Source organism: Narcine bancroftii, chromosome 9 (genome assembly GCF_036971445.1).
Source record: "Narcine bancroftii isolate sNarBan1 chromosome 9, sNarBan1.hap1, whole genome shotgun sequence".
Lineage (NCBI taxonomy): Eukaryota > Metazoa > Chordata > Chondrichthyes > Torpediniformes > Narcinidae > Narcine > Narcine bancroftii.
This window is the reverse complement of record NC_091477.1, coordinates 64932395-64948210: the sequence shown is the minus strand read 5'-3', so window position 1 is coordinate 64948210 and position 15816 is coordinate 64932395. Positions and strand designations below refer to the sequence as shown.

General features: G+C 41.4%; 2 protein-coding genes across 7 annotated transcripts in view; one reads left to right on the top strand and one right to left on the bottom strand.

Moving 5' to 3' along the window:
* The window catches only part of cox18 (cytochrome c oxidase assembly factor COX18), a 32233-nt gene extending 22752 nt beyond the window's left edge, over nucleotides 1-9481 (top strand). For all 5 annotated transcript variants that reach the window (XM_069899348.1, XM_069899346.1, XM_069899347.1 and 2 more), the window contains 2 exons: nucleotides 7074-7181; nucleotides 7756-9481. In XM_069899348.1, coding sequence (XP_069755449.1) covers nucleotides 7074-7181; nucleotides 7756-7929 — 282 coding nt within the window. In that variant the 3' untranslated portion in view covers nucleotides 7930-9481. The remainder of the gene's footprint in view (nucleotides 1-7073; nucleotides 7182-7755) is intronic.
* A 422-nt stretch (nucleotides 9482-9903) lies between these two features.
* Nucleotides 9904-15816, bottom strand: part of LOC138743714 (allantoinase, mitochondrial) — a 183458-nt gene continuing 177545 nt past the window's right edge. For both annotated transcript variants that reach the window (XM_069899345.1, XM_069899344.1), the window contains exon 11: nucleotides 9904-10448. In XM_069899345.1, coding sequence (XP_069755446.1) covers nucleotides 10314-10448 — 135 coding nt within the window. In that variant the 3' untranslated portion in view covers nucleotides 9904-10313. The remainder of the gene's footprint in view (nucleotides 10449-15816) is intronic.

Sequence of the window (15816 nt, the reverse complement as noted above, 5' to 3'; positions counted from 1 at the left end):
CAATTGTTCATAAAATTCCTTAAAGTTCTCATTAATCTCTATTGGGTTATATGTAATTTGTTTTGCCCTTTTTCCTTGATGCCAATACAGTTCTTTTAGCTTATTTTGTTTTAAGTTGTCAGGCTAATATTTTGTGTGGTTTTTCTCCCAGTTGCTTTATTTTCATTATGTTCTTATACATTTGTAATGTTTCTTATTTAATTTTTTGTCTGTCAATTCTCTCCTTTTTGTTATATCATCCCTTTTTACTAGTTCCTTTTCTGAACTTCCTATCTCCGTTTCCAACTGCTCTATTTCCTGATTGTGGTCCTTTTTCATCTTAGTTACATAACTTATTATCTGTCCTCTAATGAAGACTCATTGCATCCCATAATAAAAATTTGTCTTTCACTGATTCTGTATTTATTTGAAAATGTGTTTTAATTTGGCGTTGAATAAACTCTCTAAATTCCTGCCTTTTAAGCAGCATAGAGTTTAATCTCCATCTATATGTTCTTGGTGGGTTGTCCTTTAGTTCTATTGCTAATAATAGGGGTGAATGATCTGACAGTAATATTGCTTTATATTCAGTTTTCCTAACTCTCCCTTGAATTGAGCTGACAATAAAAACATATCAATCAATGAGTATGTTTTATGCCAACTTGAATAATATGAGCATTCCTTCTCTCTTGGGTGCTGCCACCTCCATATATCCATAAGTTTCATTTCCTGCATTGATTTAACCATAAATTTGGCCACTTTATTCTTTTTACTGGTTTTTTTGTCCAGTTTTATCCAACATTGGATCCAAATTAAGGTTAAAATCCCCTCCTATCAATATATTTCCTTGTGTATCTACCATTTCAAAAAAATATCCTGCATAAACTTTTGATCCTCTTCATTAGGTGGGTGCATATATATTGATCAAATTCCAGAATTCTGAATATATCTGACACTTTATCATTACATACCTCGCTGCTGAATCCATTATTTCCTCCTCCATTTTGATTGGTACATTTTTATTAATTAATATAGCTACACTTCTGGCTTTTGAATTATATGATGCAGCTGCTACGTGCCCTACCCAGTCTCTCCTTAATTTATTATGTTCCACTTCAGTTAGATGTGTTTCCTGCACAAATGCTATATCTATTTTTTCTTTTTTCAGTAAATTTAATAGCCTCTTCCTTTTAATTTGGTTATGCATTCCATTAATGTTATGGTCATATAGTTCAACATTGCCATCTCATATCCTGTTTACATGTCATTTCCGCTTCCTCACCACCACCACCCCCCTTTTCCCCATTTTCATCTGTTTTCCTTTTTTAAACTCAATATATGACAACACATTTGAAACAAAATACTCAACAACTCTCACATCCAATATTACCTTAACCCCAAATTCACACCCCCCCCCCCTCTGAGTTGCCCCTTATCCCTTGCCAGGCAACCACAACTCCCCTTTCCATTTGGATTGCGATCCTGCTCGCAAGCATCAACTGATTTTGCAGTGACGGTTATTCTCTCCCCCCCCCACCAACTCCCCCCCCCCAGAAAACACTTTTTTTACACATATAACAAAGTTCTCCCTTTTTTCCCCCATCCTTCCTTCCCTTCTCTTTTCCCTCTTTAGTTCTTTACTTATACATTGTTTTTACATCTTTATATATATTTTATCGCCGTTCTTCATTCTTATTACATCTCTTCATCTTTCTTTCTGTCCTGCAAGCATTCTGCAAATTCTTTTGCTTCCTCCTGATCTGAGAACAATCTGTTTTGCTCCCCGTGGATAAATATTTTAAGCACAGCTGGATATCTTAACATGAATTTATAACCTTTTTTCCATAGGATCAATTTTGCTGTATTAAATTCCTTCCTCTTTTAGAGTTCAAAACTTATGTCTGGGTAAAAAAAATATTTTTTGACCCTTGTATTCCAATGGTTTATTGTCTTCTCTAATTTTATCCCTTGCCCACTCCAGTATATTTTCTCGTCGTATATCTCAAAATTTTACTATAATGGATCTTGGTTTTTGTTGTATCTGTGGTTTCGGAGCTTATGTTCTGTGTGCACTTTCTATTTCCGTTCCTTCCTGCATTTCTGTCGTTCCCAGGACCTTCGGGATCCATTCTTTTATAAATTCCTTCATATCTGTACCTTCTTCATCTTCCTTTTGGCCCACTATTTTTATGTTGTTTCGCCTACTATAATTTTCTAATATATCAATTTTCTGAGCTAACAACTCTTGTGTCTCTTAAATTTTTTAATCACTTTCTTCCAATTTTTCTCAAGTCGTTGACTTCAGTTTCTAAAGCTGTTTCTCATTCTTCCATATTTTCTACTCTTTTCCCTATTTCTGTCATGACTAGTTCTAATCTTTGCATTGTATCTTCTGTTCTTTTCATTTTTCTTTTAATTGCACTAAATTCTAATGACAACCATTCTTTTAATGCTCTCATTTGTTCTTCAAAAAAAGCTTCATCTATTTCTCTGTGATGGTCTTCTTCTGTCTGTACCTGTGTTTGTGTCTTCTTCTTCTCTTTGTATCTGTGTCTCTTCTGATTTTCCTGATGAGTTGCTTGTCTCACTTTGTCCCGTCTCTTCTTGCTTGGCCTCTTGCTGTTGGTCCTCTCATTCTGAGCTGCTCGTCTGTCGAGCTTCCTGCTGCTGTTCCTCTTGCCGTTCACTCTGTCGACTTTCTTTCTCACTTGGTACTTCACTACCTTTCCTGCCGCTTTCCACATCTTCCAGCTGAGAGCCCTGGTGTTTGGCATCCCTCAGCTGGTCGCGCCGTCGTTGCCTTCTCCTTGGCTGAGCCCCCCTCCCGTCAGTGTTTTCCTTCTCCTTAGATTGCGCAGTGCGCTCTTTTGTTTGGCTCAGTGAGCCATTTTTGCAGTCCACCGGTCGGGGGTTGCGACTCCGCAGGCCCGACACCAACCTCGGAGATTGGGCACTCTTCTCCACCACGGCTCCTGGTTCCTTCGTGCAGGTAAGGCCTTCTTCTTTCTTTTCCAGAGTCTTTTCTTTTTTTTCCCTGTTGTTTTTACTTTTTCCTTCTTGGGTGCCATCTTCTTTCTCTTCTCTGCAACTTTATCTTTTATTTCTTATATTTTGTATTTGTTGACTTTGTCTTTTAACTTTTTTCTTCTTTTCTGGAGAGTGTTGGTTTTACCCTACTGGCCACTACTCCATCACATGACTCCTCAGCATGGTGCAGGATCAGCCATATGCATATTGACAGAGAGGCCGTTAATGGTTTCCCATGGGTGAGACACTTCTTGACAATGGTTGACTGCTCCTTGAGGTGGCCAGAGGCGGTCCTGCTGGCTGATAGCATCACAGAAGCATGCATCAGGGCACTCATCGACACATGGTTGTCCAGATTTAGGATTCCAGAGCACCTAACCTTGGACAGTGGGGGGCATAATTCACCTCTGGGCTCTGGGCAGCACTTGGTAACTTCCTGGGGATGTAGCTCCACCACACCACGGTGTATCACCCTCAAGCCAATGGTTTGGTGGAACACTTCCACAGGTGCCTCAAGGCAGCCTTGAAGCCCCAGCTCAAGGGTCCCAACTGGGTGGATGAACTGTCTTGGGTCCTGTTGAAAATTCATACTATGCTGAAGGACTTCAGTGCCTCAGCGGCAGAGATGGTTTATGGCGCACCTTTAATTATCCTTGGGGAGTTCTGGCCCCCAACAATGCCTGGCGACCCTCGAGAACCTGCGGTGAAAACTGAGGTCCTTGGTCCCGCAGCAAACCCCATTGCACAGTCAGCCCAAGCACAGTGTCCCAAAGGATCTAAAGACTTGTCAGTATGTATTTATGAGGAGGAGTGCACACAGACCACCCTTGTGGTCTGTGAGGGCCCTACAAGGTCATTAGTGACAATGGTTCCACCTTCGTCCTCGACATTGCGGAAAGGAAGAGACTTTTACCGTTGACTGCCTGAAACCAACTTATCTGGACTGTAATGAGCCAGTCTCCACTGCTCCTCATAACACAGGGGCAGGCCCCTAAGGCAACAGTCAATGGCCTGGTCGCTGGTTCTTTGGGGGCTGGGCGTCATGTAGCAGCCTGTGCACAAAGACTCGAACCGGCCCACAAAATGGCCGACGGACGCAGCGACTGCGGACCTTGGGGTGATACTGGCCACCACCCTAGGTTACCGCACAGTGGGAAGATGGAGAACTCTGATGGGAATGCAGGCCAATCCAAGCCTGGCACTCCAATAATGCAGAGCCCTGATGTCAGTGCCAGGGGCCCATTTAAGTGCGATGGCCAGAGCAATAAATCAGTTTCATTTTCCAAGGCTTTGGTGTGCGTGTCGTCCATCTCCATGCTCATGTAGCATGAACACTACAATATAAACACAAAAATGCTGGAGGAACTTAGCAGATCTCACCGTGTCCAAGAAGATTGATATATAATCAAAATTTTGGGCCTGAACCCTTTTTCAAGGTATGAGCAAAATGCAGGCAGGTGCTTGCTAACCCAAATTAAAAAGGCTGGGGAAGAAGGGAAGGAAGGGCTGGGGGAAGAGCACAGGCCAACAGACAAAAGGTGAGAATTGGACATGGATGGAAGGACAAGAGAGGAAAGGTGAGAATTGATGGAGGAAAGGGGACAGAGGGAATAGGAAAAAGAGATAGAGACAGAGCTAGAAGGAAGGAGAAATAAGCATGGGAAGGGGGCTAACGGAAGCCGGGGTAGTCACTGTTAGCCTCCCCTCCCATCTCTCCACTCTCTCCTATCCTTATTTCTTCCACTAGTTCTGTCTGTTTCTCTTTCTGCAGATTTTGGTGTTTCACTCCTTCTAAATATTGATCACTCCCATGTTTACGGATTACCAAAAAATCTACTATGGCTGATCTGTGAGGTAAGGTCTACACATCAGAACAATTACTTGAACAGGAAGAAAATGTGATTTTCTAAAATTGTTACTCTTGCATCTTGTGGTGCAATGGAAGAATATTTCCTCATCTTTCCATTTGAGATACAAGGGAATTTGACTCTTAACATTGTAGTGGTGATGAAGGCACAAAGGTTGGAGATATTGTGAAAAGTATAGAAGTTCATCTGAGATTACAACAGGAAATAAACAGGATGCATAGTTAGATGGGCAGATAGAGTTCAACCTGTATAAGTATGAAATGATGCATTTTGGAAGGTCAAACTTGTGAAGGCAGAGCGTGTGGCTAATGGCTGGATTCTTAACAGTGTGGAAGAACAGAGGGAGCTCGAGATAGTTAAGAAGGCTTGCAATATGCTGGCTTTCCTTAGTCAGGAAATTAAGTTCAAGAGTTGAGAGATAATGTTCCAACTCCATAGAACATTGATTGGACCACGCTTTGAATATTGTGTTCAGTTCCAGTCGCCTCATTATAGGAAAGATGTGGAAGCTGTGGAGAGGATGTGGAGGAAACTGACCAGGATGTTGCCTGGATTGGAGAATGTATCTGATGAGGCAAGTTTAACAGAGCTAGAGGACTTTTCTCTAAAGAGTGAAGAAAGATGAGAGATGACTTAATAGAAGTCTACAAGATAATGAGAGGCATAGATGGGTGGATCTTATTCCTGGGGCGAGAGTAGCAAATACTAAAGGACGTGTACAAGTGAGGGGAGATGTCTGCTATTGGTTTTTTACACAATGTGTTGCCAGGGGTAGGTGGTAGATGCTGGTACAACAGGGACATGGATGAAAGAAAAATAGAGGGTTATGAGGTAGGGAAGGTTTAATTTTATTTGAGTAGGTTTATATAGATCAGCACAACATTGTGGGCCAAAGGGCCTGTACTATGTTTTAATGCTCTTATGTTCTGTGTACAAATTAAACATGAAATGTAATTATTATCTAAAGTTGTTCACAGTAAAAGATTGAACTCCAACCGAGATACTTTATTGTTTTATCTTGTTGTTTCAACTGTTTGAACAATACTGAGGGTTTGTTCATTTTTTGAGTTTTAAAATGAATAAATCACTTAAGTGGCATTTCATGATCCAAATAATTTATTGGTTCTTCAGAACCTAATACCTTCTCAGTACCTAAAACGTAGTTTCCTCCATAATAATTAGTGAATTGCGCTGATGTATAGTTTGGCAGATGTGTTTTCCAATGAAATAGAGCACTTTCAGATGGCCACAATACCAGACTCTAAAGTCGCACATTGTACTCCTGTGCGGCTGTCAGGTGGCCACCTGAAAGTGGAGAATCCAACCAGGGGGTTTACCTTCTCCTGTAGGTATAATATCCTGCTCAGAGTATTCCCCATTGCAGCTGAAAGCAGCTCGGGCAAAGCCCCAAACTCTTTTCCCTCCCGCCACCGGCCACCCCAGCCCCATACTCCCCAGCTGCCCCAGCCCTATACTCCCTCGCCGGCCGCCCCAGCCCTGTAGACCCGCGCCGGGGGTTGGCAGGCAGCGGGGAGGCGAGCTGTCAGACTGCTGCTCTGAAGAGCTGGCATTCGCTAGTAGACAGCTATCAGTCAGCTGGTACGTTCAAGTGCCAAAAAGGCGTTCACTCTGTGGCCACATTAACGTGCCAGCTGCACTCCCCAAGCTGCGACTGCCGGCGAATGATCTTCGTGGGAACACCTGAAAAGCCTATAGTCTTCAGCAAATGTAGACTCTTTTTAGGCAGTGGATGTTACAGATAGCAGGTCATTTTAGCTGTAGGACATGAATTATGGAAGAAACATCTAAACTTTTCTGTGATAAAGAATATTGGGGTTTAAGGTCTGACAAATGCATTGGAATATTTGTGGACAATTTGCCACCTGCCAAGGTAGGAAATGTTTATCTTGTCCACTATGGTTTATGTCTGGCACCCAGTTATATTTAACTCATCAAATGCTCAAGTGTTATGCATAACTTGACAGTTATTAGTAAAACATTAGAGTGCAGAAATAGTCATTTGAAATGAACACAAAAAAAACCCAACTGGTTAGGCTTTTGTACACTGAGGAACATAATGTTGCTGTTTTACTGTGATTGGAAAATAGTTTTAGTCAGATTGTTTAAAGACCATACCATACATAATTCTTCTGTTTCAGAAACAATAATGGTGTTTTTATACTCATTGTTCAAATACAGATGTTTGCTCTTCAGAGAATTGAATTATCAAAATTTCAGAAATATGTCACATACATGATCCGTGGATTTTCTGTGCTCATGGTCCCAATTGCTGCAACGGTGCCCTCGGTAAGTGTTTGCTACTCTTATTGCATAATGGGGAAGTCAGCCTTTAGCTCTCATCTTCTTGTCTATCACTGATTCTGTTTAAAATGATCTCTGCTTCTATAACAAGTAGCATTCATACCTTAAAAGTTCTTAACCGTGAACACTATCACTGGTTTTATTTTCATTGCTATTCACAAAGCACTTGTTACATGAAATGAATACTTTTAAGAAACAATCTGCAGGTGTTTATTGCAGGGCATCCCAGCTGACTGCATGCTAGTGATCTAAAAGTAATGATTGTGTCCAACTGTCTGTGAAATCAACCAAGGACACTGGCCTGCTGGGAGCTTCTACATTTGGTGGAGTTACAGAAATCAGGCTCATAAGTACCCTTACACAACATACTTTTTTTTCCCCTCTTCTTGGAACCCTGTTTAATGGAATCATTATGCCTGAATTAAAATAAGAGGGGATTGATGGAGTTTAAAGTTAAACTTCTAATGTCTACTGGGGGGAGGGGGTGCAGAAGAGTGTGGGAAAGATAAGGCAAATGGAGTGTATTGATTTGGAGACTCATTACCTATCTCTGTTACAGTCAATGGCTCTTTATTGGCTGACATCCAGCTGTGTGGGTCTTGGACAGAATTTGCTGCTGCGTTCTCCCAGTCTTCGCACACTCTGCCAAATTCCCAAGATGAAGTCCGACTCAGACACTCCTTACAGAGATTTATCAGTGGGATTTCTTGCAAAATATTTCCCCAGAAAGTGATTGTGAAGATGTATGCGAATTACAAGCTGTAACCAAACAGGGTGTGCCATCTTTAATTTACTAATTTCCAGGGTAAGGTGCATAAGACATGTTCTGCACTCAACAACCATGCTTGTTCCTGAGGGACTGTAAATTTCAAAGATGCTCGATTTTATTTTTCTTCCACATCCAGGTTATTGCTGGATGGAGAAGATGGAATTAATCCATATTACTGAGTAATTACACAATGCAGTTTATACAATTTTTTCTGGCGTCATAAGTATTTATTGATGATTGCTTGGAGAGTGCTATTAGATTACTTGTCTGTGTAATTTGTCTGTTTGCATGAATCTGTCTTCCAAGTGGCTGATTAGACCAAGTATCTCAGTCCCTGGGTTGATAGTGATGGTGACTTTTAGCTTCCATTCCCTCTCTTGGAATATGTCCTGATACCTTCCCTCAGTTCATCATTGTTCACTTGTTGATTTAAATTTTAACCCAATCAGAATTGCAATCATGTCTTTAGCCAAAATACTTCTTAATTTAACCAGTAATTTAACCAGTAACTTCTATCAATGTGAATCGTAGTGGAGCCAGTGGGATCTCTCTCTGCATTGGTGCAGCCTCAAGCTTCATCTGATAGGTTAATTAGGCAATGTTTCACAAAATGCCCTCAAATATGGCAGGTAGCACATATGGTCATAATAATCTATTTGAGGTTGGAAGTTTTTGAAATTACTCAGATTTCCAATGTTTCCAGCTGCCATATGGCACCCTACTACACATTGTGGTACTTTAACTTTTATGCCGAGTGATCAAAGGTCATCACTTTGATAAAGCAATTTAAAAGCAAAGTGGATGCAGCCAATAAGCAACATCCGTCTTTTCTGACATCAACATCAGCTTCTGCATTCAAGATGTTAGTGATCAAAATATTTTATTGATTCTGATCACCATCCTTATTATTTCCTCTTGGTTTGCTTTTGAACTGCAGATTTTAAAATGTTTCAGTGAGCAATAAATGTTTACAACACAACCTGATTAGTTCATGCTTAGTGAAGTGATCTCCCTTCGGTCATTTTTCAGCTCTACTTCACATTCAAAGTCTAGCAGTTAGCAGGCCTGTTATTCAAATTAACACTTGGCAGATGTGATTGTCTACAATCTAAAATGCTCTATTGCTTTGTAACTTAGGGAAGTAATGTAAATTTGGGACTTGCCTACTTGTTGATTGGGTGTAGTACTGACTCTGGATAAGGTTGACTTTGGCTCAAGCTGGAAGGTGTAACAATTGAAATGGCCCATTGAAAAGGGTTTTACTTTGAGGGTTATGATTAAGTTTGAGTGGTGCACTGTTCTCATTTCTAAATTTGAGCACACTTTCCATCACAAACTGGAATTTGCTCCATTGGCCTATTGGGGAGAGAGAGAGAAGTATCCCCTCCAGAAAATTGTTTCCTTTAAGTGATCAATTGTAAAGCTGCTTGCTCCCTCTATACAAATAGCAAGAAAAAAAAAGAGAATTAGTAACAATTCTGTTTTCTCAAATAAACATATTGTTTTCTGTTACAAACCTGAGTTTTTAGTATCTGAGCATCATCATTCTGTGACTTTCTCCACTTGCAATAAGATTTGATTTTTACTATTTCACTAAAAAGTAAAATATGGCTGGATAAAAGATCTAAATGTGTAATTAATTTTTATCAACTCGGAACTATGCTCCTTGTAAATCAACAGTACTTCACAACACACTCAACTTTCTTTACACTTGAACTTGATTAGCAAGTAAAATTTGTTGATCATTTTACAAAAGATTATTTCACCCATTATGTTCAGTCCAACAGAAAGCACAAACAAAAATCAAATTATGTCACTACGATTACAGTTTGCAGTGAATATTTGACGCCAGAAATAGTGGATTTTGGGAAGATTGTTAAATTCACTAAAATCCTTCAAGGGAAAATTATACTGAAAATAATGAATTCTGTACATTAATCAGGGTTAAAGTGGTTTATTGGGATAACTTCAATAGTCCAGAGAATTTTCAAGATGATAACTCCTGCCATTCTCCTCCCCCATCATAGCCTTCATAAAAACACCATTTTTTCATCTTTTCTTATCTGTTTTGACTTTTGTGTAATTATGTGTTAACATTGCACATGCTGCAGGGCAGAAGCCATGACAGTTATGGGGCAGGTATATTATATAGTGGACCAGTGAGACGCCACGTCACACTTTTAACGAGTTCTGATGCATTTATTGTTGATCCCTTCAGCACATTATGCCTTTGTCCATTAATATCAAACATTTTTAAATGTTTGATTGGTGCTGGTGCAACTATACTGAGAAGTGGAATAGGCTGATTTTCCTTAGTTGAGAAAGAATAAAATGAATCTTGGTCCAGGTCATTGAGTAATGTTTGTCAGAATGCATTCTCCAAAGGATTTGTGAGAGAATTGCCCTTGCATGTAGACTATCTTTCCACGGACAATGGTAGCAAAAACCTCTCCTTGCAGTTTGCGTCCAAGATAGGGGGTCAGCTGGAAAAGAAATAGAATTAATGTCATTGCATATTGTAGGAAACTTATTTGAGCAGTTTCTAAATGGCAGGAATTATAGCGCCCTTAACTAGAATGGCTTCCTATTTTGGACATGAAGCAAAAGGTATAAAATTAGGAGACCCTGATTGGATGGGCATGGAGGTTGTTTCATCAACTTGAAGTATCTGAAACTGGGTTATAGCCTCAGGGTAAGGAGGTGCCCATTAAGGACTGAGATGAAGAATTTCTTAATTCATATTTGCAAAATATTGGAATATTTGCACATCCTGGGAAAATGACCATAAGCATATACTTTACCAATGCCTCTCATGATTTTATACTGCTCTACATATCACTTTTAGCTTCCTACACTCCAGGGCACAACATAATAGCCCTGGAGTGCACACTTTCCAATTTATTCATCTCAGTAAGTGGAAACAAATCAAGATAAGTTGAGAGAAGAGTTCTTAACAAAAAGCCAAAGCCAATTGAAACTTAATGAATCAGTTTCTTGAACCTTCACTGCACATCCTTCAATAGTAAGAAGGTCCTTCCTCAGTTTAGGTGACCAAAAAAGTATGCAATATTCAAGTAAAACACAAAAGTCTGCAGACACTGGTTGAAGTAAAAACACAATGCTGGAGAAACTCAGCAGTTCAAACAATGCACTTTCTGAAGCAAAGATGAAGATACATAACCGGGGGCGAGGCCATGATAATAAGCTGACCAGTTTTGAAAGCTCTCCACAAAAAGTATTAAAAAGACAGTTTAAAAGCTCAAAAACCAGAATTTTATTGTCAAAATTGGATAAAGCAAGTACAAAAAGACCGAGTAGTCCATTGTGCTATAAGTAGAGGGGAGTCGGACATCCAAGTGATGGCGAAACATTTTTTTTGCTACCGCCAATGCTATTTTTTTATAAATAGATTTAATACTTGGTCAATTTGTTGCTTATTTCCATGAAATTACCTAGTAGATATAGCTCTGAGTTGCCTGTGAAGGCCATTTCTATTATCCTGGTTAATATTTCTGCGATTTCTTGCCAAAATGGCCTCACTTTCACACACAACCGCAGAGCATGTAAAAAAAAGTTCCTGTCTCAGTCCCACATCTGAAACTAGGAGATGAGAATGAAATGGAAGAATTTTAGGTAAATATCGAACTTCCAAGGCTGAAAGAGAGAAAGGATAGAAGTAAATACATCCTGCACAAGGGAAGAAATTGTAAAGGCCCTGGGCATCCTTTCTTCTTTGGCTTGGCTTCGCGGACGATGATTTATGGAGGGGTAATGTCCACGTCAGCTGCAGGCTCGTTTGTGGCTGACAAGTCCGATGCGGGACAGGCAGACGCGGTTGCAAGGGAAAATAGGTTAGTTGGGATTGGGTGTTGGGTTTTTCCTCCTTTGTCTTTTGTCATTGAGGTGGGCTCTGCGGTCTTCTTCAAAGGAGGTTGCTGCCCGCCGAACTGTGAGGCGCCAAGATGCACGGTTTGAGGTGGTATCAGCCCACTGGCGGTGGTCAATGTGGCAGGCACCGAGATTTTTTTAGGCAGTCCTTGTACCTCTTCTTTGGTGCACCTCTGTCATGGTGGCCAGTGGAGAGCTCGCCATATAACACGATCTTGGGAAGGCGATGGTCCTCCATTCTGGAGACGTGACCTACCCAGCACAGTTGGGTCTTCAGCAGTGTGGATTCGATGCTGGGCATCCTACAGCCTAATAAATCACCAGGGGAGAATGGATTTCCACCCGAGTTTTATAGACAATTCAAAGAATTATTAATAGCCCTTTTAATGGATGTCCTGGAGCAAGCTGTGGAAACACAAACTCTCCCAGAGTCATTCTCAACCGTGATTATTGCAGTGTTGACCAAAGAGAATAGGGTCCACAAAAAACTTATAGCGCAATGGATTGCAGAAATGAACAGCTCTATACCCATGGAAAAAAAGCCATACCTGGACCACATAGGGGCCCAGATACAGTAATAAAAAGGAACAAAAACGAGTATAAAAGTAACATATATATAAAACGTAGTTTCCCCAAATGTATATACTTAAAGTATATGCAAGCTCTGATGGTGAATGAATATATATGTATGGAATGGAGGGGGGGGGAGACACTGTTTTGTTTTTGTTTGTTGTGTTTGTGAGAAAAAAAGTTTCATATATTGTATACTTAAAATGTCACTGTATAATTTTTGATTTAAAAAAACAAAAACAAAATGTTCAAAAAAAAATATGTAACCAACATTTTGGCCTTGAGCCCTTCAAGGTATGAGTAAAATGTAGGCAGGTGCCTGAACAAAATGGTGAGGGGAGGAGCATGGTGGCAGAGGCAGAAGGTAATAGGTGGATAAGGGAGGGGTGGCACACCAGCAAAAAAGAGGAGTGGGATTTGTGGAGAAATGCAGAAAAAAGTGACTGAGGGATGGGGTAGAGAGAAAAAGGGGCTAGCAGTATCCGGAGCATCGGGTTGGAGAGTGCTCAGATGGAAAATAAGGTTTTGCTCCAACAGTTTACAGGTGGACTTGTTTGACAGTACATGAGGCCATGAGCAGACATGTCAGCGTGGGAGTGGGGTGCAGAACTGAAATACTTGGCAAAACGATCTCCCAGGCTCTGTCTAGTCTCTCTGATGTAGAGAAGGCCACAACAGGAGCACCGGATGCAATAGATGACTCCTGTTACACAGTGAAGCGCTTCACTTGGAAGGTCTGTTTGGAGCCCTGAATAATTGTGAGGGAGACTCTCTGCCCGTTGCCCCCACCATTTTGTTTGGATGCCTGCCTACATTTTGATTATTCTCAAGCCCAAAACATTAGTTATATATCTTTATCTTTGCTATATAAAGTACACTATTTGACTTGCTAGGTTTCTCCAGCATTGTGACAGTACTCAAGATGTGGCTTTCCAAGGTCATGTAAACTGCATTTTGACCTCCCCGCTTCTATATTCAAAACCACTTGCAATAAAAGCCATTTGCTTTCTTCACCACCTGCCATAAATGCATCCCAATCTTCAATGACTGTGATATCCAGGTCCTGTGGTATCTCCCCTTTTCCTCATTTGTCAAATAATAAGCTGCCTGGCTGTTTCTGCATCCAAAATGGAAAACTTTTCATTCAGCTACATCAAACTGCATCATCCATTCTCCTAATCCGTTCTAGTCACCCTGCAGCCTCTTGGAAACTTCTCCACAGCTCATATTGCCATCCAGCTTCGCATCATCTGTAAACTTAGAGAAATAACATTCAATTCCTTTCTCAAGATATATCATCAATGTGTATTGCAGATAGCTGTGGTTCCTGACACTATATGCCAATTGGAAAAGGACCCATCTCCTGCCTGATAACCAGATTTCTCTCCAAGCCAATACATTGGCTCCTGTGCCACACACTCTAATTTTGCACACCTAGCTCTTGTGCAGGACCTTAAGGAAATTCCAAATATACCTTATCCACCAGATCACCACTGACCACTCTACCGGTTATCTCGAAATATACCTCATCCACCAGATCACCACTGGCCACTCTACCGGTTATCTCCAAATATACCTCACCAACCCGATCACCACTGGCCACTCTACCAGTTGTCTCCAAATATACCTCACCCACCCAATCACCACTGGCCACTCTACCGGTTGTCTCCAAATATACCTCATCCACCGATCACCAGTGGCCACTGTAATGGAGGGTTAAAACCATGTGCTCAGATGCTTCCTTGCTTATGTGAAACTGACAACACTGGGGCCACACTCAGGTCCCCTTTCAGAATTAGCAGATGTAATTAAACTCAGCCATGGGGATTTATCTGAAGATACACTTTGAAATGGAATTCCACCGTGAGGCCCATGGAAAGCAGTTGTCAAATACGACACTCTGAAATTGACGTATTGGTCACAACCTGTCTTGCTCAAGAAGTTTTAATGAGTCCTTGTATCTACGAGATAAACCAGGAAATCATAGCATCCTGGTTCCATAATAATTAATCTTCTAAATTGTAGAATAGTATGCTCAGCTTTGATTTTGACTGACAAATGTTGGAGTGGGTGCATGATTAATTGATTTTGGGGTATGAAAGTCTGTGGTCCTGCTGCTGAAGTTTAGACTCTCCAAGGGATGGGAACATCCCTTGTCAAGAAGGAAGAACAGCTGGAGTCCGAGCAACGTCCCGGTCGGGGGAGGTGAAGGAGCTGCTACCGGTGCCCCGGCAGCCTACTACAAGTGTGCCGTCATTGCCTCGCTTCGGCAGTTGGGACCAGTCCAGACGTTGTTAAGTATGATTAGGCAGGCTTGCATATTGTAGTTTGAAACCTGCTTTATATTTGTAATAAACATTTGTGTAGACTGAACTGCTCTCGGTGTGTGTCTCTATTTTCTTTCGGTAGCTCAAACACTGTGACCAATCTAAAACGAACAAAGTGAGAGGTACAAGTTTACCCAAGACAGCCACTCTACCGGTTGTCTCCAAATATACCTCATCCGCCCAATCACCAGTGGCCACTCTACCGGTTGTCTCCAAATATACCTTATCTGCCTGATCACCACTGGCCACTCTACCAGTTGTCTCCAAATATACCTCATCCACCCGATCACCACTGGCCACTACCGGTTGTCTCGAAATATACCTCATCCACCCGATCACCACTGGCCACTCTACCGGTTGTCTCCAAATATATCTCATCCATCCGATCACCATTGGACACTCTACCGGTTGTCTCCAAATATACCTCATCCACCCGATCACCACTGGCCACTCTACCGGTTGTCTCCAAATATACCTCACCCACCCGATCACCACTGGCCACTTTACCGGTTGTCTCCAAATATACCTCACCCACCCGATCACCACTGGCCACTCTACCGGTTGTCTTCAAATATACCTCATCCACCCATCACCAATGGCCACTCTACCGGTTGTCTCCAAATATACATCATCCACCCGATCACCACTGGCCACTCTACTGGTTATCTCCAAATATACCTCATCCACCCAATCACCACTGGCCACTCTACTGGTTATCTCCAAATATACCTCATCCACCCTATCACCACTGGCCACTCTACCAGTTATCTCCAAGTATACCTCATCCACCAAATCACCACTGGCCACTCTACTGGTTATCTCCAAATATACCTCATCCACCCGATCACCACTGGCCACTCTACTGGTTATCTCCAAATATACCTCATCCACCCTATCACCACTGGCCACTCTACCAGTTATCTCCAAGTATACCTCATCCACCAAATCACCACTGGCCACTCTACTGGTTATCTCACAAATTTTATGAAGATTTTTCGTCATGATTTCCTTTGTGTTGACTTGGATTAATATTGTCACTCCTGCAAATGCACAACATTGGCACCAA